Here is a 21,396-nt window from a genome sequence, read left to right as displayed (position 1 = left end):
CTATTATGTGTCAGATAATCTTCTGAGTTCTAGGAATATGAACATAAGTAATACCTACAGTATGCTTAAAATAATCAACTAAAATCAGTGGAGAAAGCAAATGCAACCTGAGGATCTGCTAGTCTGACATACTAATCTGCTAGAAAGCACACAGGTACACACTCTGTATCTTACTCCTCTGGGAGGAGATTTAGTTCTTAAGCTTGAGAAATGAGACAACCTTAAGAATACTTTTGAAAAAGTGAAAATAACTCTAATGCCAGTCACAAGTTAACTTTCACCAGTATTAAGGATAATAGCCATCTAAACAGGATACAGACTATGTAAGGTTGCTAAAGACAAATTTCATTTTACTTCAAATTTGCTTTGTGTCATCCTTGGTTAGTAATGAAATCACAGGATATTTTAGCACGATGCCATTCGTTGTCAATTATGACCACAGAGAATCTACTTTGTTTAAAACAAAAACAAAGAAAGGCAAGTGAATAAATTAAATATATGCAAAGTCTTGGATTTTGAAGATAATAGTAGATGATCAAAAGCCCTAAGACTTGTAACAGAAGCACAATATATTCTTCCTAATTCTTAAATTGGGTACTTTTAATAGAGATAAATACAAGCAAAGACAATTATTCTCTCCTTTACTCAAGACTAGAGCATTCCCCAGAACTGAATCAAAAGATAAATATTCTTTGGTTTGTGATAATTTCATAAGAAAACTTAAGCTTCATTAAGTCATTTAATGATAAGAGTTCAACTCTATGTCAAAAAAATATATGCATCTAGAAGGAAAAGTTTCTTCCAATTAAAAATGCTTTTTAAAAGATCCCTAAAATGTTAATATACCCAAATAATTTGTTACTAATACTTCACAAGGAATATCATTTTATTACTGTAATCACAAAATCATAACTTCTGTACAGAAATGTGTAAGTGAACATTAATCAATGCATTGATAAGTCACTTCATAAAGAGGGTGAACACACTACAGAACAAATGGTAAAGAAAAAATATTGCAAAGTTTTCTGGCCTTGCAGCGCACTTTTTAGTGCGAGTATTTAAGACACAATAGTGTTCAATTCAGCAAAGTATTGCAGAATATCATGCCACAGTCCACTTAATTCAAAGAGGGTCAGGACATGCAGCTTGTAATAAAATGTCAAAGTGTGTGTATATATATATAGGTATATATATATATATATATATATATATAAAACCACATGTAATTCAGAAAATATATAGTGGTTTATTTAGATGGTTTTAAATGATTTCACGGTGGAATTCAGCATAACTGGAACAAACATCCAAGATCTTCTTAAAAGGAGTAATCTTGCTAGGCAATGGCTTTGGCTTCAGGTAGAAATGCCTCCCAGTATTTTATCAGCTGTGGATGATAACAAAAGTAAAAACTATTCTCGTTACCTTTGTCATTTACATACATATATCCTGCAGAGCATTAAAAAATCCAAAATCTATACAAATAGCCAATAGTGGTTAATATTTACTAAAATCTGATTCTTTCTTTCTTTTTTTTTTTTATACAGAGGCAGAGAGAGTGAGTCAGAGATAGGGATGGACAGACAGAAACAAAGAGAGATGAGAAAAATCAATCATTAGTTTTTCACTGCGACACCTTAGTTGTTGTTCACCGATTGCTTTCTCATATGTGCCTTGACCGGGAGGCTGTAGCAGACCGAGTAACCCCTTGCTCAAACCAGTGACCTTGGGTCCAAGCTGGTGAGCTTTGCTCAAACCAGATGAGCTTGTGCTCAAGCTGGCGACCTCAGGGTTTCACACCCATCTGCTTCTCCACCTTACCCCTCTCTTTCCTCTCTGTCTCTTTCTTCCCCTCTCGCAGCCAAGGCTCCATTGGAACAAAGTTGGCCCAAGTGCTGAGGACAGCTCCATGACCTCCGCCTCAGGCTCTAAAATGGCTCCGGCAGCAATGGAGCAACGCCCCAGATAGGCAGAGAATCGCCACCTAATGGGCATGCCGGGTAGATCCTGGTCTGGCACATGCAGGAGTCTGTCTGACTGCCTCCCTGCTTCTAAATTTGGAAAAATACAAAAAAAAAAAAAAAAAAAAAAGGGAGAGAGAGAGAAAAGGAGGAAGAAAAGAAAATACTGGGCAAGAATGGGAAAGAGGACTGGAAAGAATTAACTGCCATCTTTCCTGGGTAGTCCAGAGAATAGATTAAGATATAAACTAAAGTTACACTTAAAACATTCTTTTAAAACAAAACAACATTCTTTTAAAAACAAGCTTATATAACATTTATTATATTTTAAAAATCTGATCTTATGAATTATTTAAAATAAAAAACAATTAAAAATATGTCATCACCTAATTAAAAAAAATTATATAGGCAAGTTTCTAAGCCACATATTTTAAAACTAATTGGAGAAAGATAACTTTCTATTCAAGACATTAAGTAATTTGATCTATTACTCAAATTTATATTGAAACACACACACAAAAAAACTCTGCCATTATCTTTGTTAAAGACTTTTATTTAATGTAACATGAATAGCAGTCTCCTCTAGCTAAGAAAACAAATGCCACTATTTGTGGCATACAATCACCATCTATCTCACATAAAAATCAAAACAATATTTTAAAAACCTTAAAAAATATTATTTTTAGTTTAAGTTCTCTCTTTCAGGAAAGAGAAGAACTTAGTATAAAAATGTACTCAAATAGGTCTGATAACAGGGAAATATAATTGGGAAGACAGAGAAGGGCAAGTTGCCCAGTCTCTCTCGCCAGCCTGACACTGGGCAGTCTCGATCTCTAGCCCAGGGTCAGAAAGCAGAGAGGCAACAAGGACCTGAGAGTTCCCAGTTACTTCCACTACCATTTCCTTTGCTGTTATCAGTTTTCTCTACTTCATTTATTACTCTTTAGGTATAAAAGCTCCTTTCACTGACTATCATCTTTAAAATGAAAAAGTATACCAAAAATAAATTCTGGAAGAAGTTTTGTAATTTATAAAAAAAATCAGCTTACCTGCTGTTGTGTTTGTACTAATGATTCTAAGTACTTGATAATAACAGTTTTAAAATCTTTCACTCGTTCTTTCTGTTAAAGGATAATACAGGAAAAAAAAGGCCCATTAATTCAAAACAAAATTTGATTTTACCATAAAATTGCAGCAAATGTGACCACACTGTTAAGAAAAGTGTAAAATTATTATACTTGCCTCAAATCTTCCCACTTCTTTTCGAATTGTTTTAGAGATCTGTTCAAAATCTCTTTCTCCTTGTTGTACTTTTGCCTCCCACTAATAAAAACAAACAAAAATGTACAGTTTTTATTCTTGTCTGGAAAACAATTATGAAACTAGTAGTCATGACAAATAATCAATTTACTGTAATGCCTGAAAACCCCGAGAAAGCTCAATATTGACCAAGTCAAATTTAGCATCATTCAAACTTGTATCTAACTTTCTAGTAGTAGAGATGCAGATCAGCTTAATATTTCATTGTCTGATTTACTCAAAATTAGAATATTCTAGTACTTACTGAACTACAATCTCCATTGCTGGATTAACTATAAAATAGATGACATAATTTTGAGTATAAAATTCACTATCAAATAATTTAGCAGTGTTGTATTTTAATTCTCATTTTTATATCACTGATATTTCAAAATATACCAACTGCCTTTTTTTTTCTTTTTTTTTTTTTTTTTTTGTTTTCATTTTTCTGAAGCTGGAAACAGGGAGAGACAGTCAGACAGACTCCCGCATGCGCCCGACCGGGATCCACCCGGTACGCCCATCAGGGGCGACGCTCTGCCCACCAGGGGGCGATGCTCTGCCCATCCTGGGCGTCGCCATATTGCGACCAGAGCCACTCTAGCGCCTGGGGCAGAGGCCAAGGAGCCATCCCCAGCGCCCGGGCCATCTTTGCTCCAATGGAGCCTCGGCTGCGGGAGGGGAAGAGAGAGACAGAGAGGAAAGTGCGGCGGAGGGGTGGAGAAGCAAATGGGCGCTTCTCCTGTGTGCCCTGGCCGGGAATCGAACCCGGGTCCTCCGCACGCTAGGCCGACGCTCTACCGCTGAGCCAACCGGCCAGGGCCCAACTGCCTTTTAAGACTGCATGTTCATCACAATTTATATGCCCATGGAAATACTTTAAATTAGGAAAACTAAAAAATAAACATTAAAAAAAAACTTTTCTGTAATGGCAAAATGTCCAGATTAAAAAAATTGTGAAATATGGTCTACTGAAGACCTATCGGTAAACATTAAATTCAGTACAGAAACAACAAAACATGATTAAAGTGACCAATGAAACAGCTAAAATAAAATAACTGAAGTCTTAAAGCTATGAAATGGTATTTCCCACTATGTAACCAAAACACTGGTACATACTCTTCCAAGAGCAGGTACATTTACTTTGAGTAACATAAAGGTTGTCCTACCTCTTCAATTTCCTTATTGAAGCATGGCAAAAAAAGTGTATAAATTATAATAAACTTATACAAATTTACTAAAATACCATATATAATACATATATATGGGGGATAATGTTGCCTGTACAGCTAAATGAGGGACAAGTCCACCTCTAAAACAATTTTTAGACACAAATTAAGTAATCATCTGAAATCAAATTGATCATCTTCAAACAAATGTGTAATTCTTAAATATAAATATTTTCCTTAGGTTTATTCACCCCACGCTCATGTAAAAGTAACAAAGGGTTCTGAAGATTTTAATGAAAATCAAATATTAAGGTAATTCAACATAGTTCATAAAATTGTGAAAAAGTAGCTAGGTGTTGAATGGTTCAGAAAAAAATTTATGAAAAATTATGCATATATGAATGACTCGTGAAAAATTTAGTAAAGAGATAAATAAAGCATTTTGTATTAATCACCTCTCTTATTTCATTTTTAGCTTGCTGTATTTTATCTGGTTTGTTAGCAACCATCATTTTTGCCTCAGTTTCACGTTTTTTGAGCAAAGTAATTTGAGCATCTTCCCATTTCTGCCAGCACTTCATTCGATGATCAAACACACCCTATAAGTAAATGACATAATGCTATTAAGTGACAGTTAACACCAAAATACATTCATACTAGAAGTGCTGTAATACTAAAAACAATAAAACCTAGTATTTAAATTCTATTCTAATATACTGAAGTACTGAAAATAAACATGCCAGTATCAAAAAATAAATTTCCATATACATTTGCTTAAAAAAAAAGATATTCCAGTGACTAGATAAAATATAAGAGCTCAGAATTAACAATAAAAAGAATATACTAAATTCATCCAACTAGTTTTTAGGGTTTAAAAAATTTCTTTTAAAATTTTATTAATTTTAGCAAGAGAAGAAGGGAGAGAGAGAGAAAAACAGAGAAACAGGAACATCAATCTATTACTGTATGTGCCCTGGCCGGGGATCAAACCAGTAATCTCCATGCTTCAGAATGACACTTTAATCCAGGCATGGCCAACATATGGCCTGTGGGCCGCATCTGGCCCGTGTAATGAGTTTATGCGGCCCACAGTTAAATTTTTAATATTCTCCACTACTTTAAAATCTCAGCTACTGAGAAGCGGAAGCGTCTCTGATTACTGGAAATCAAGATATTTAAGAAGATAGTGATACGCAGAAAAGAATTTTGTGTGTGACTAATCTAGGGTTAACTTCCAATAATTGGTGGAATGGATTCGTGATACTTCTTTATTTTTTAAAAAATTCCATTATAAAGATTTACAACTTTTGTACTCGTCTGTACTCGATATGAACTGTTTGATGTTTAGCGGTGATATGAAACCCACATTCTTTGTTTTTTACAGAGACAGAGAGAGAGTCAGAGAGAGGGATAGACAGAGACAGACAGACAGGAACGGAAAGATGAAAGCATCAATCATCAGTTTTTCATTGCGCATTGTGACACCTTAGTTATTCACTGATTGCTTTCTCATATGTGCCTTGACCGCGGGCTTTCAGTAGACCGAGTAACCCCTTGCTCGAGCCAGCGACCTTGGGTCCAAGTCGGTGAGCTTTTTGCTCAAACCAGATGAGCCCGCGCTCAAGCTGGTGACCTCGGGGTCTCGAACCTGGGTCCTCAGCATCCCAGTCTGACGCTCTATCCACTGCGCCACTGCCTGGTCAGGTGAAACCCACATTCTTTTAGGCATAGTTTGCTAGTGCACACCCAAGGTCAAACAATTAGTTATTTTTGTGGTTAAGTATGCTTAATCAAGTGGCATTGTAGCATAGACAATAGCTGCAGTTGATAACTGAAAACATGTCCAGGCTGTTTGTAAAACGAAATAATTGTTTTATTTGCGATATAACCCCTTCAAGCTCATTCTATTAATTAAACATTGTTTTGATTGATTGTGATACAGTTTGGATATTTATATGGTATATAATTATATTTTTATTAAAATATATTTTTATTAAAATAATATTGTATATTAAATTTTTTCACTCACATTTTTCATAAACAAATTACATAATAAAATTTTGTTTATTTAAATGAATCATTTTTGTATTTAATATATATATATATATTTTTTGTATCTTTCTGAAGCTGGAAACGGGGAGAGACAGTCAGACAGACTCCCGCATGCGCCCGACCGGGATTCACCCGGCACGCCCACCAGGGGGCGATGCTCTGCCCCTCCAGGGCGTCGCTCTGCCACGACCAGAGCCACTTCAGCGCCTGGGGCAGAGGCCAAGGAGCCATCCCCAGCGCCCGGGCCATCTTTGCTGCAATGGAGCCTTGGCTGCGGGAGGGGAAGAGAGAGACAGAGAGGAAGGGGGGGTGGAGAAGCAAATGGGCGCTTCTCCTATGTGCCCTGGCCGGGAATCGAACCCGGGTCCCCCGCACGCCACGCCAACGCTCTACCGCTGAGCCAACCAGCCAGGGCCTGTATTTAATATTTTTTAATTTTAATATTTCGTCTGGCCTGTGAAAAAAGTTTTCTTCTTAATCTGGCCCGGGGGCAAAAACTGTTGGCCACACCTACTGTGCTTCAGAATGACATTCTAAGCCAGGAGTCAGGGCTAAATGTGTCTTATAAGATTTCTAACAGTTTTATGCCTTCAAGAAAAATGTCTTCAATAGGAAAATTCTGGATGTTATATCTACACTGAAAGTTTTCCCACTAAATAATATCAAAGTAGGTTTAAGTCTTGGAACTATGCCAGAAACTGAAAAAAGAAAATGGGAAAAACCCAGAACAGAAAGTAAAAATGTGGTAGAAGAGGTTACCAATAGTAAATAAAAGCAAAGAAATTAAAATATGTAACAAACAAGAAAATAGTCCTACAGAAGATACAAAGGGCAAACAAATACACACACACACACTATTATGTAGAACTAAAGAAACAGACAAGAAGACTAACAGAACAAGTCAATCAAGCCCGTTATTTCTTCTCATGGGGTTTGGCAGAGAGAGAGCAAGTGAGTAGAGGAAAGAAATGAAATATAATCTCATGAAAAAAAATGATGGATATAAGAGAACAAAATCTATTCTCTAGTTTGAAGTTGGGGATACAGTCATATTACTTTAGTATTTATTAACTGAACAAATGAAGCAAGCATTAACTGGGTAAACCAGAAAGCACAAAATCAGAGTAATTTTCATTTGTCCCAAATAGCGTTTTTGGATCAACAGTAAATAAAATATTTATACATGTTCTTAATGGGACCTGCAGAAGAAAAAGTATGTAGACAGTACACTTAAAAAATGTAAGTTCTTGCTTAACCAGTGGTGATACAGTAGATAGAGCAAGAACCTGGGATGCTGAGGTTTCAGGTTCAGAACCTCGAGGCGCTGGCCTGAGTGCAGGCTCACCAGTTTGAACGTGGGATCACTGACATGACCTCATGGTCGCTGGCCTGAACAAGGGGGTCACTGGCTTGGCTTGAGCACCCTGGTCAGGCACATATGAAAATCAGGATCCCCTGGTCACTGGCTTGAGCAGGGTTACTAGCTTGGCTTGAGCCCCCTGGTCAAGGCACGTATGAGAAGCAATCAATGAACAACTCAAGTGACACCACTATGAGATGATACATCTCATTTCTATCCCTTCCTGTCTCTCTTGCTTTAAAAAAATAAATAAAAGCAAGCTCTAGATCAAACTTGGCTTTAAATACTGGCTTTGTCACTGTATGATGTTGGGTAAATTAATTTAATTTCTATAAACCTTAGTCTCCCAAATATAAAAGGAGTAAGATATATTTTGGATTAGAAATAAAATGACAAGTATGCAGCAGAGTATCTTTTTTTTTTCTTTTTTCCTTACAGAGACAGAGAGCGAGATAGACAGGGACAGACAGACAGGAACAGAGAGAGATGAGAAGCATCAATCATTAGTTTTTCATTGCGACATCTTAGTTGTTCATTGACTGCTTTCTAATATGTGCCTTGACCGCGGGCCTTCAGCAGACCGAGTAACATCTTGCTCAAGCCAGCGACCTTGGGTCCAAGCTGGCGAGCTTTTGCTCAAACCAGATGAGCCCGCCCTCAAGCTGGTGACCAAGGGGTCTCAAACCTGGGTCCTCCGCATCCCAGTTCAAGGCTCTATCCACTGTGCCACTGCCTGGTCAGGCTGCAGCAGAGTATCTTAACCTAGTGTATATTTAATAACGAGTAGGTGCTATTGAGTCACTTCTAAATAACATACACATATAAATATATACTTCTCACCAAAATTAGGGGGATATTTCAAAAAGAATATGAAGCGATAAAATATCCCCTAATTTGATGAGCAACAGTTGATTAACTCAAGATTTCTACTAAAAGTACAAATAGTAACATAAAAAGAATAATTGGACTGCATTTATACCATATAAGCATATTTTAAAAATATGAGCAAGGACATCAGAAACTCCAAATCAACCTGAAACTAAAGTATTTTATACTAGAGAGTTCTTACATATTGTACATTTTAAATTATCCAGGACAACAGACACCCTGGGCAAACTGCTAATTCAAAGCATCCTATCAATAGGTTTTAAAACCTACTGTGCCGAATTAATTTGTCTTCTTATATAATTTATATCCTCACAGTAAGTCTTACTGTCCCCACTGTCTGCATTTCCTGTATTAAAAGACATTTTCCTATAAATATTTATTTATTCATTTTGCTATAGCCAAATTAATCTGAGCCCAAATCACCAAAGTAATATATTTAATATAATAAATAAACTCAGAAAAAGTCACTACTATCTAAAAACAATCTGACTCCTACCCCTTTGCATACACATCCACAGAACCAAAAAATAATTAAAAATTTTAGGCCTAGTCTTTCTCTTTAGGAAAATGGGGTCATATTATATTAAAAGCTCTCCATTTATATATTCCTCTGCTCAGTGACTATTTGATTACTTAAAATACAGAGTGTCCGTAAAGTCATGGTGCACTTTTGACCGATCACAGGAAAGCAACAAAAGATTATAGAAATGTGAAATCTGCACCAAATAAAAGGAAAACTCTCCCAGTTTCATACCTATTCAGTGCAGTTCGATGTGGGCTCACGCACAATTTTTTAGGGCTCCTTAGGTAGCTATCCCGTATAGCCTCTACAGCAAGGGTCCCCAAACTAGGGCCTGCAGGCTGCATGCGGCCCCTGCTGCACTTCTGGAAGGGGCACCTCTTTCATTGGTGGTCAGTGAGAGGAGCATAGTTCCCATTGAAATACTGGTCAGTTTGTTGATTTAAATTTACTTGTCCTTTATTTTAAATATTGTATTTGTTCCCATTCTGTTTTTTTACTTTAAAATAAGGTAAGTGCAGTGTGCATACGGATTTGTTCATAGTGTTTTTTTTTTTTGTATTTTTCTGAAGCTGGAAACGGGGAGAGACAGTCAGATAGACTCCCGCATGCGCCCGGCTGGGATCCACCCGGCACGCCCACCAGGGGTGGCGGTCTGCCCACCAGGGGGCGATGGTCTGCCCCTCTGGGGCGTCGCTCTGCCGAGACCAGAGCCACTCTAGCGCCTGGGGCAGAGGCCAAGGAGCCATCCCCAGCGCCTGGGCCATCTTTGCTCCAATGGAGCCTTGGCTGCGGGAGGGGAAGAGAGAGACAGAGAGGAAGGAGGGGCTGGGGGTGGAGAAGCAAATTAGGCGCTTCTCCTATGTGCCCTGGCCGGGAATCGAACCCGGGTCCCCCGCACGCCAGGCCGACGCTCTACCGCTGAGCCAACCGGCCAGGGCCCATAGTTTTTTTTATAATCTGGCTCTCCAACGGTCTGAGGGACAGTGAACTGGCTCCCTGTGTAAAAAGTTTGGGGACCCCTGCTACAGACTCGTCACTGACTGATGGCCTACCAGAACGGGGTTTCTCCACCAAACTGCCGGTTTCCTTCAACTGCTTATCCCACCGAGTAATGTTATTCCTATGTGGTGGCACTTCGTTAAAAACGTGCTGATATTCACGTTGCACTTTGGTCACGGATTCGAATTTAGCGAGCCACAGAACACACTGAACATTCCTCTGTACCATCCACATCTTGACTGGCATGGCCGTGGGCTGCTCCGCTGTGAACACAGTGTTACGTCATCATCTGTGCATGCACACATGCTGCCACATCATCCTACAGAAACTCGGAAGGTTTTCCTTTTATTTGGTGCAGATTTCACAATTCTATTGTCTTTTGTTGCTTTCCTGTGACTGGTCAAAAGAGCACCATGACTTTACGGACACACTGTATGTACCAATACAGAGCAAAAGCTAACCAAAATGCCCTGAATTCCAATATTTGCTTAAGACCTAAATACAGTGTGAGGCAAAAGTAGGCTTACAGTTGTTCATCAAGAAAGTAATATAATTAATAAATTAAAATATAATTTAATTATATTTCATGTACTCACAACTGTAAACCTACTTTTGCTCCACCTTGTATATATCAATGGGCTTTTTTACTGATATACTAATTTAAAGTAATTTGGTCCCTAACCAATTTATTATCTCATAATATTCCAAAACCATTACATCTTCATTGTGGTACAGATGTAGGAGTTATGATAAAGGTAAGACTACTAAAATCAAATTATTTCAGAAAAAAAAATATTAACTGTAAAAATTAAAATTATTCATTTGTTTTTCTACCCTTGTAACATTGGAAAATAAAACAACCATAACCATACCAGCTCTTCTAAAAATGCTATCCTCAAAAGCAATTAAATTAGCCCTGGCTGGATGGTTCAGCTGGTTAGAGCTTTGTCCCGAAGCTCAGAGGTTGCGGGTTCGGTCCCCAGTCAGGGCACATACAGGAGTGGGTTGATGTTCCTGTCCTTCCCTATCTCCCTTCCTCTCTCTCTAAAATTAATAAAAATTAAAAATAAAATTTTTTTTAAAAAGCAACTAAATCAGAAAAATGTCTTTGTATGTGAAGATAATCTATTCTAGAACCAGCCTCTTCTGTAAGAGGGAGATGTATACACAGATGATCCACTTTGCCCCTCCCCCCACCCATGTATGGTACACATTTGCATGCAAGCTGGTCTACATTGGACAGGTTGCAGTTGTGAAGCAGTTTTCATAGACCACCAATAAATTTGATGCTGCAATTTTAATTTAATTAATGCTATCTTCTAATTCAGTAAATCTGAAAAAATGCTGCTTAGCTTCCTGGAGTCCTGAAAGAAGGCTGATTACTTATGGCCAAATAACAAAGATTTTAGACTCCTTGGGGAACCATCTATTGGTTTTTGTTTTTTTTTAAAAAAAATACTATATATATTTTATAAATTTGGACTCCCTGTAAGAATTCTTAACAAAGCATTCTAGTGCTAAAAACAGTCATAACCATCCATTACCCTCAATCTCTGACTCTACTGTAGTGGTTCACGGAAGACGAATACATAAGAATGCATGCAAAGAGTTTACCACTTAATAAATCTTAGCCAACAGTACTGGCCAAATACAAATATATGTCAGAGATCCTATACTGAACAAAAGAGAAAAACAAGAGTTCCCTGGATAGAATGCCAGGCCTAGGCAATATTCTGAATGGGTCATTTCTTTTTCTTTTCCTTTTTTTTTAGTGAGAGCAAGACACACAAAGACAGACAGAGAAGGAGGTGAGAAGCATCAACTTGTGGTTGTAGTACTTTTTCGTTGGTCATTGATTGTTTCTCATACATGCCTTGACCGGGGGCTCCCACCAAGCCGGTAACCCCTTGCTCAAGCCAGTGACCTTGAGCTTAAGCAGTGATCACAGGATCATGTTGATGGTCCCACACTCAAGATGGCGATCCCACACTCAAGCCGGATGAGCCTGCGCTAAAGCCGCTGACCTCAGGGTTTTGAACTTGGGTCATCAGTGTCCTGGGCCGATGCTCTAACCACTGCACCACCACCAGTCAGGCTTGAATGGTTAAATTTTATATTTTTTTAGGGTCCCAATTTCTACTTTTTTTTTTTTTTTTTTTTTTTTTTTTTTTTTTTTTACAGAGACAGAGGAACAGGGACAGGCAAATAGGTAGAGAGATAAGAAGCATCAGTTCTTCGTTGCAGCTCCTTAGTTGTTCATTGCGTTCTCATATGTGCTTTAACCAGAGGGGCTACAGCAGAACGAGTGACCCCTTGCTCAAGCCAGTGACCCTGGGCTTTAAGCCAGTGACCATGGGCTCATGTCTATGATCCCATGTTCAAGCCAGAGACTCCATGTGCTCAAGCTGGTGAGCTCATGCTCAAGCCAGCAACCTCAGGGTTTCAAACCTGGGTCCTCTGCGTCCCAGTCCGATGCTCTATGCATTGCACCACTGCCTGGTCAGGCTTCTGATGTTCTTAGCTCCCTATTTTTGTTCAATATTTTAATTCCCAAAGTATTCCTAGTTTGAAAATAATCATCAGAAAAGTAGCCTTAGTATGGATAAAACAAAAGGCTAAGGAGTATTAAACAGCCATTAGAAATATGATAGAAAAAACAAAAACCGAACAAAGGACATTATATAAGGTCTACCGGAAAGTTCTGTCCGTTTCTATAAACAATAAGTTTCGACACGTAAGCACATGTTTATTTGGTGCATGTGTGCCTCTCTATTTTTATCACTTAATGCATACATACTGACGTAGCAAATTAACTAAAACAAAGTTGATTCACGTTAGTCTTATGTGTGAAGCGATAGCGTACCCATGGCTACTGATAAAGTTCATTTACGCCACTGTAATTTTTATGAATTTCAACAAGGAAGAAATGCTACAGAAGCATGTCTGTCGCATCCACCATATTCCCCGGACTTAGCACCCTCCCACTATCACTTGTTTTTGTTCTTACAAAATTTTTTAAAGGGCAAAAAATTCAAAAATGAAGAAGGTATCAAACAAGCACTGGTTCAATTTTTCGCATCAAAAGATAAAACATTTTTCAAAAATGGGATATACAAATTGCCCTCACGCTGGCAAGAAATGATTAATAATAATGGCAATTATATTATTTAATAAAGTTTATTGACAGTAAGAAAAATTTGTATTTTGTTTATTCCAAAAACAGACAGAACTTTCCGGTCGACCTTATATAAAAAGAAAAAAGAAAAGCAATGGCTCATCATTTACAAAGATACTTAAATTCACACTAACTAAAGAAATTAAAACATACAAAAAGCCTGACCAGGCAGTGGTGCAATGGATAAAACACGGACTGAGATGCAGAAGACCCAGGTTTGAAACCCTCAACCCCTGACTTGAGGACGGGCTCATGTGGTTTGAGCACAGCTCATCAGCTTGAGCCCAAGGTCACTGGCTTGAGTCACTTACTCTGCTGTAGCCCCTCCTCCCCACTCAAGGCACATATGAGAAAGCAATCAATGAACAACTAAGGTGCTGCAATGAAGAACTGATGTTTCTCATCTCTCTCCGTTCCTGTCTGCCTGTCCTTCTCTCTGTCTCTGTCACATACTCACACACACACACACACACACACACACACACACACAAATATATATATATATAAAACCATCGCTGGGTGGGAGCAGGAACATACATGTATGTTGAGGGAAGTACAAAGAAGTATAACCATCCTCGGATAGAAATATGGAAGTAATAATTGAAAATCATATACCTTTTGGCCAAGCAATTCTACTTTCAAGAATTTTATGCCCAAAGAGTTATTATCAAAATACTTAAGATTGGTCTGGTTAAATAACTCAAAGCACACCTATATGCTATATGATAAAATACTATGCTGATATAGAGACCTATCTGAAATAGAATGGGTGAAAAAGGCAGGCAAAGAACTGTGCATATAGTATGCTCCTTTTCTAAAAAGAAAGGAAGAGATGGAGGCAGGGAGGGAGCGAGAGACAGAAAGAAAATAAATTAGCTTTATATACATGCACAGCTAATTCTATAAAGACACACAGGAACCTAACAGCATTTGACTGTGGGAAGAAAAGGCTAGCAGCCTTAGATTTAGGTAGAGAAGAAATTGAGCTTTTGGGCTGTTAAAGAATTATGAGCTCCTTGGTGCGATAGAGCTGGCCTAGGTTTCGGTAGAAAAGCAATCTGAAAGAGCTTAATTTACCTCATGTATGACTTGACCATAGCTTAGTAACTCTGTTAGTCAAGGAATCATTAGTTCAGTATTTTCCAAAATGTGTTCCATATATGTATAAGAAAATTAAGTGGAAAAGGATTTTTGTTCACATAAATTTTGAAGTCTTCAAATTAAACAAAGTTAAATGTCTCATGCTTTACTCCTACATGTTTCTGAGCTTTTTACATCACTCTGAGTTGTACGTACAGACAGGGATATTTTAAACCTTATCTCCCAAACTTGGTTGACTGTGGTACATACAACTTCTGGTGTCAATGATCTGGAGTACCAATTCTAGGAAACATGACTATAACTCGAATTCCATGAAACCTAAAAGTAGAGCCAGACTTGGGCAGTGCAGGAAAGCTGTTTCTGAGGGATCAACCTCCATCCAGACAGGCCGTCCTGCCGAGGAGTATCTCCCGGGTCGGCTCCTCTCGGCAGGTCCCTTCCCACAGACGCTGCCGAGCTTCCCTGCTTGGACCCACAGGGTTTTGTTTTGTTTTTTTCTTTCAGTTATACATTTTTACAACAGCTCTCATGCTAGTGGGAGCTCTGGAATAAAGTGAGAGGAGGTGAAAAATAAAAAGAAACCATTATCTATAAAATGGATTTCTGTATATTTCAAATTACCTATAAAGTATTCTCTCATAACTGCCACCTATATTAACATCTTTAAATACATGAAAATATAAATTAACCACCAGGGATATAAAAAGTACATCTAAAAGTAAATATAAGCAAAACTGGTAATTTTACCAAACCTAAGAAAGCACCATTTTTGAAAGGCTAAGAAACTTCTAGTAGGCTGTCACTATTAACTTAAAAACCAAATCATCAATAAGTATGCAATGTATCAATGTTTTGTTTGTAGATGAATATTAATTTCATCACAGATATCAGATGAAAATATTTTGCATTAAGGCCCTGGCCGGTTGGCTCAGTGGTAGAGCGTCGGCCTGGCGTGCAGGAGTCCCGGGTTCGATTCCTGACCAGGGCACACAGGAGAGGCGCCCATCTGCCTCTCCACCCCTCCCCCTCTCCTTCCTCTCTGTCTCTCTCTTCCCCTCCTGCAGCGAGGCTCCATTGGAGCAAAGATGGCCCGGGCGCTGGGGATGGCTCCTTGGCCTCTGCCCCAGGCGCTAGAGTGGCTCTGGTCGCAACAGAGCGCCGTCCCAGAGGGGCAGAGTGTCGCTCCCTGGTGGGCAGAGTGTCGCCCCCCTGGTGGGCGTGCCAGGTGGATCCTGGTCGGGCGCATGCGGGAGTCTAACTGTCTCTCCCCGTTTCCAGCTTCAGAAAAATACAAAAATATATATATATATTTTGCATTAGTAAGCAAGGAAAAAGGTCTCATTAACTAAGACCTTAAAGTATTTTCTGAAATATAAGATAGATAAAATAATATTCAGTTCAGTTTAATTGTTTGCATATTGGAGATAACTACAAAATATTGAGTTTCATTAGTTAACTGCATTAACTTTTCTAACTATTCAGAAATTGAAGACTTTATTCTCAAACATTACACTAGATAGTACTTAATAACTAATCTAGTCCCATCTCATCTATAAATACATGGTGACTACACATTTTGGAATATATACAGAATGTTTATTTACAGTCCAAATCCATGCTAAAGCATAAAACATGGTCACTCAACAATCAATTCCAGTTTTGTCCTGCTTTTCATTATAGATTTAAAGGTGGAAATAAAATCCAGTGGGTAGTTTCAGTTCATGTTACAATAAGCAAATAAATGCCACGGGTTATTTGCAAACTTGTGTATGTATATATGTAAATCAATATATACTGTTTTTATCTTATTTGGCATTCCTCAAGACTTCTTAAAAATATCAATTCTGTCTACTGTATGGTCCAACACATATAAAAAAAAATTTAAGCTATGAATAATCATCTTGAAGCCATTTTAGATGTACTAGTATAGTATGAAACTTACACGCTTTTAAATACGTGCCTAACAGGACACCAAATTAGCTTATAAGCAAATAGCCAAAGAAGAATTCAAGAAAGATAGCAAAATAAGGCTTACTTTCACTGCAGCAATAAGACGAATGTAGTCACTAAGTAGTTCTGAAAACATATAAAAGTCAGCAAAAGCTTGTTCTTGATGTAACTGGTCAATCTTCTCCTCAACTTCTGCAAGCTGAGACAAAGCTCTTGATAAAGCAGTATGATCCTCAGAATTACCTAACATGGCAGCACTTTTAGCAAAGGCAGCTGTGTTGGCTGAAAGTTCTGAAATAGAAAAGTAGAAACGTATTCACTTTTAATGTTCACTAGTAAAGTTTTAAATTATTGCATTGATTTTTTACCTTCTCTCTAAATTTTGTCTATTTACAAATTGCTCAAATAATATTTTAAAATTAAGATAAATTATTAACATAATAACCAGTCATTAAAATGTGTTGGGCATAAATGCCATCTACTCAAAGTCTATTGAAAGGTAAGAGGAACCATTGTGTATATTTCAAGATGAACTATGTTTAATAATTTAATAAAATAATCTGTCTCCCTTTTCTCTCCTAAAGTGCTTACTCTTTCTATTCCTTAAAATTTAAATAAGTATAACCATATTTAATAATGGAAAGCATTGAGAACACAAGTTTTGATTTACACTACTTTGCCTTAAAAAGTTTCTCATCTAAAGTAATGTCTGTAATTTTTAATGAGAATATTATTTGGCCAACAGGAGGAAAGCAAGGTAAAAACAGTACATGCAATTCTCATAGGCCTTAATTCTTTTTTCTTTGCATGCAAGAATGTTTGGTGAAATATTAAGAATTTCTAAAGAAATTTTAGGACATAATTATACTAGATACTTCATATAAAAATGATGTCCACAGGCTGGCCAGTGACTAACTACATTGTCTGTAAATTGCTCTGTTGTTCTGCATTACGTAAAGTGATCTAAAAGACCCTAAAGCCCATTCACTAAGGGACATAATACAAATGGCACAAGCTATAACAAACTGCTTTTAACAAATTAGATTTCTGTAATTATCTTCAAATGTATTGCTGGTAATGGTACATTCAAAATTACTTACCAAGAATTTTAAAAATCTAGTATTAAAAACCTTCTTTAAAAATAAAGCAAAACCAAAAAAACTCACCATGAAATTTTATAATTCAGAATTTTTCTAGAAAATAAAGGCACAAAACAAATACCTTGAAGAAAAATTTCAGACATCAATTTTTGAATCTTGTATTTTTTATTATAATCAGTTACTAAGACATCTTCATTCAATGAGTGGTAGAAATATTTAACAAAGAGTTAATCAACTGAACCAAGTTTAATTCATAATTCAAAATATATTGTACTTTTATAAGCTCAGGATTTTTCTACTTCTAAATTAGAATTTAAATTAAAATAGAACAAAAACATAACAAAGTTGAAACAAAACATTCTCTTAAATTATTTTCTCTTCCATAATAATAATTAAGTATATTCATTTTAATAACATTTAAATAATATGTTTCAATTAAGTCACAGTGTTAAAACACATAAATAACAAGGCCAACAAACCTTTTCTATGACAGACCAAAGCTTCAACATTGGCATGAAGTTTCCTAAGTTGCTGATCCAGATTTTCAAATTGCTGCTGCTTTTCTTCAAACCACTAACAAAAAAATGAAAAATGGAGCTAATTTAACCAGAACAAACTACTGTAAATTAGGTTACCAATAGCAAGCAACATTCCTTGTTTTAAAGCAACAAATTAACCATGGATAACCATGGTGGTCAACTGATGTGGCTGAGAACTAAACTCAATAAGCAAATTAATATCCTATTTTCTACTTGTACAGCTTTAAAATGCAATTGTTGGGCTCATTAATTCATCTCATTATTCAAGTCGAAAAATCAGCTCTTACTGCATCCGATTCATTCATCTTGATTGTCATTTTGTTGACAGCGTCGGCAGCCTTGTTCACCATCCTCAATATTCCTGCTCCACTCAGAGCCTGTGTATTAACTGCTCTAGGCAGCTGGAATTGAATGACAAATAAGGGCAAACAAACCGGTTAAAAGCCTGGAGGTTTAACTGGGCACAAAAGGGACTGTCCCCCTCCCCCTCCAAAAAAAGAAAAAGAGAAAAGGAGGTTGTATTTTCTTCACTCTCATACATTTCAATAGTGAGACCTAATTTCTCAAATACACTACTTGTACATTCTCAAAGGAAAACTTAAAAAATAGACTTTCCATTTGTTTTTCTTCTGCACGTTTACATTTAGATGGAACAACAGTCTATTTGTCAAAATATATTAAGTAATTGCCAAGTGCCTTAACACTGGCCACCTGTTTGCTAGCAGAAATAAACTGTTTATAAGAAAAGAAGAAAGTCTTAAGAAAAATCTCCTTATGCTCAGTTAAGACTGTGCAATTTTGAATTTTTAAAATATTCTGGGACTCAATAAACTTTAAAATAATCTCAAGTAGAAACAATTAGAACTCTACTCTTTAAGAGCCCAAAATGTGCCAGACACCTCGAATATAAAGAGCAGCATGCTTGTTATAATTTAAACTCTTTCAAGTTACAAATTTGCATTTCAAAACCTTAAGAATGTTAGAATCACACATAAACACATTCAACTGTCTCTAAAAATGTTTTCTGAATAAACTTATTCCAATATAATGCCTAAACAACAATTTAGAGCACTGATTTTTGACTACATAAGCCATTCTTTTAAATCTGGTCTTAAATTTTCAAGAAAGGGACTGATAATCCTATAATTATTAATACCAAAAAGACAGTTTGCTAATAATTTAGTTAGGTAATTAAAGCACTAACTATATATATATATATATATATATATATATATATATATATATATATATATATATCTTTATTCCATATATTAATCCATTTACTTACTAAACACCTCTATTCTTATATAAATTATTACACTGAAAAATATAAATACCGAGAACATTTATATACAAAATTTAAAAGTAGAAATAATACCTCTGAACTTTCCAAGAACTGCCTTAAATCAGGATCTTGCAGTAAAGTGGGATGCTTTACTGTTCTTTGAAGATACCTAGGTTTAAGAATAAAATTGCTCCTTTACTTATCAGTAGCATTTTATTTTAAATTTTATTTCAATAAAATAATATATAAATAAATTTGGTAAAAAAATGTCCTCAATCTGTCTCCTATCATATCAGTCTGCCTTACTCTAATTATTCAGAATCTTACAACAATTTAAGAATTAAAAAGCTTTCTGTTCATTTGAAAATTTGTACTTATCTAAAAAGAGATATGGCAGGGGAAGGGAGGGAGAGGAGAAGAGTGTAAGTAGGTTACCAAACTTCTCACTGCAGAGTATAAAAGGATATATGATTTTATCTTTGGTTGGAGTTAATATGTTCCCAGTTATTACTTCAAAGTCCTAAGAAACACATCATTATTTGTATTACAGTCAACTATTGTTTATTTTTTATTTATTTATTTTTTATTGATTTTTAGAGAGAGGGGAGGGAGAGAGAGAGAGAGAGAGAAGGGAGGAGCAGGAAGCATCAACTCCCATATGTGCCTTGACCAGGCAAGCCCAAGGTTTCGAACTGGCAACCTCAGTGTTCCAGGTCGACGCTTTATCCCACTGCGCCACCACAGGTCAGGCTCAACTATTGTTTTTATTATTACCTATTACCAAAATGGAGAACAGCCTATCAATTTTTTCCTTGTCAAATTAAATCAGTTCTGTTCCTTATTTAATGAGGACTAAATTTTCTTCAATATTTAAGGTTTTGTTTTTTACTGATAAGTGTTTTTCTTGTATGACATCACATAAAACTGAAAAGTAGAGAAACACCATTATTAAATCACTATTAGCCCAGCTTTAGTCATTTCCTTACTAGAAATACCACATTTCCCTATCATTCATAATAAATTACTATTCTTTAATAAAAAGAAAAGTCTATTACTAATTCTTTCTTTTTAAGCGAGAGAGAGAGAGGGAGAGAGAGAGGGAGAGAGAGAGAGAGAGACAGGGACAGACAGGAAGGAAGAGAGATGAGAAGCATCAACTTATAGTTGCGGCACCTTAATTGTTCACTGATTCCTTTCTCATATGTGCCTTGACTCAGGGCTCAAGCCAGTGACCGTGAGGTCATGTCTATGATCCCACACCCAAGCCAGCGAACATGCCCTCAAGCTGTTGAGCCCACCTCAGGGTTTCAAACCTGGGTCCTCAGTGTCCTAGGCTCTATCCACTGAGCCACCCTACTGATTACTTGCTTATGTAGTTCTATTTTTTTAAAAAATTAGCTCTTTCCCCAGATTAAAGATTACATAAAGTAGTATTTCAATTATATTCTATACCTCATAGTTAATATACCTTTATTCTATTTCTGCAAAATAAATATAATCAGTAATTGCTTCTACCTTTTTACAAGATTATAAAATATGCTAAAATAAAGTTTCTGGAAAAAAGCAAATACCTTCTCTAAAGTCAAATTCTACCCAATAGCTAAAATCCCTCTTTTATAGTGTTTTTCTGTATATTTAAAATACATACCATAATGAACTTCAAGTCATTAGCCCATATAAGAAGTCATTATAATAAAAAGAAAGCATTCAACAGATACCTGCATACAATCTACACTGTTGTTTGAAATAATATTTGCTGCTTATATTATTAAGCTAAAAGAGATGCAGCAGGGACACTAATCCACTAAATTTAAGAAATGTTGGTATTTTCCCACTGGAATTTTATTTACAATTTAAATACTAAGATTCTCCAGGTTATTTCATTGTAGACTGCTGCCACTGCTTGAAGCAGTTTCCGTAAGTTGTTTATCTGAGTGCACACAACAGCCGGTATATAGCAAGCACTCAGATATTTGTGAAATGAACAAGAAAGAAGAC

At 36.6% G+C, this 21,396-nt stretch overlaps 1 protein-coding gene across 1 annotated transcript in view; it reads right to left on the bottom strand.

Moving 5' to 3' along the window:
- Positions 1 to 329: 329 nt before the first annotated feature.
- The window catches only part of SNX2 (sorting nexin 2), a 72,064-nt gene continuing 50,997 nt past the window's right edge, over positions 330 to 21,396 (bottom strand). The window contains exons 8-15 of the mRNA XM_066274188.1: positions 19,492 to 19,567; positions 18,401 to 18,514; positions 18,054 to 18,147; positions 16,560 to 16,765; positions 4,882 to 5,025; positions 3,197 to 3,281; positions 3,008 to 3,075; positions 330 to 1,384 (exon numbers count right to left, since the gene is read on the bottom strand). Coding sequence (XP_066130285.1) covers positions 1,334 to 1,384; positions 3,008 to 3,075; positions 3,197 to 3,281; positions 4,882 to 5,025; positions 16,560 to 16,765; positions 18,054 to 18,147; positions 18,401 to 18,514; positions 19,492 to 19,567 — 838 coding nt within the window. The 3' untranslated portion in view covers positions 330 to 1,333. The remainder of the gene's footprint in view (positions 1,385 to 3,007; positions 3,076 to 3,196; positions 3,282 to 4,881; positions 5,026 to 16,559; positions 16,766 to 18,053; positions 18,148 to 18,400; positions 18,515 to 19,491; positions 19,568 to 21,396) is intronic.

The sequence above is a fragment of the Saccopteryx bilineata genome, chromosome 4, assembly GCF_036850765.1.
Source record: "Saccopteryx bilineata isolate mSacBil1 chromosome 4, mSacBil1_pri_phased_curated, whole genome shotgun sequence".
Classification (NCBI taxonomy): Eukaryota; Metazoa; Chordata; class Mammalia; order Chiroptera; family Emballonuridae; genus Saccopteryx; species Saccopteryx bilineata.
This window is presented reverse-complemented; position numbering and strand designations above follow the sequence as displayed.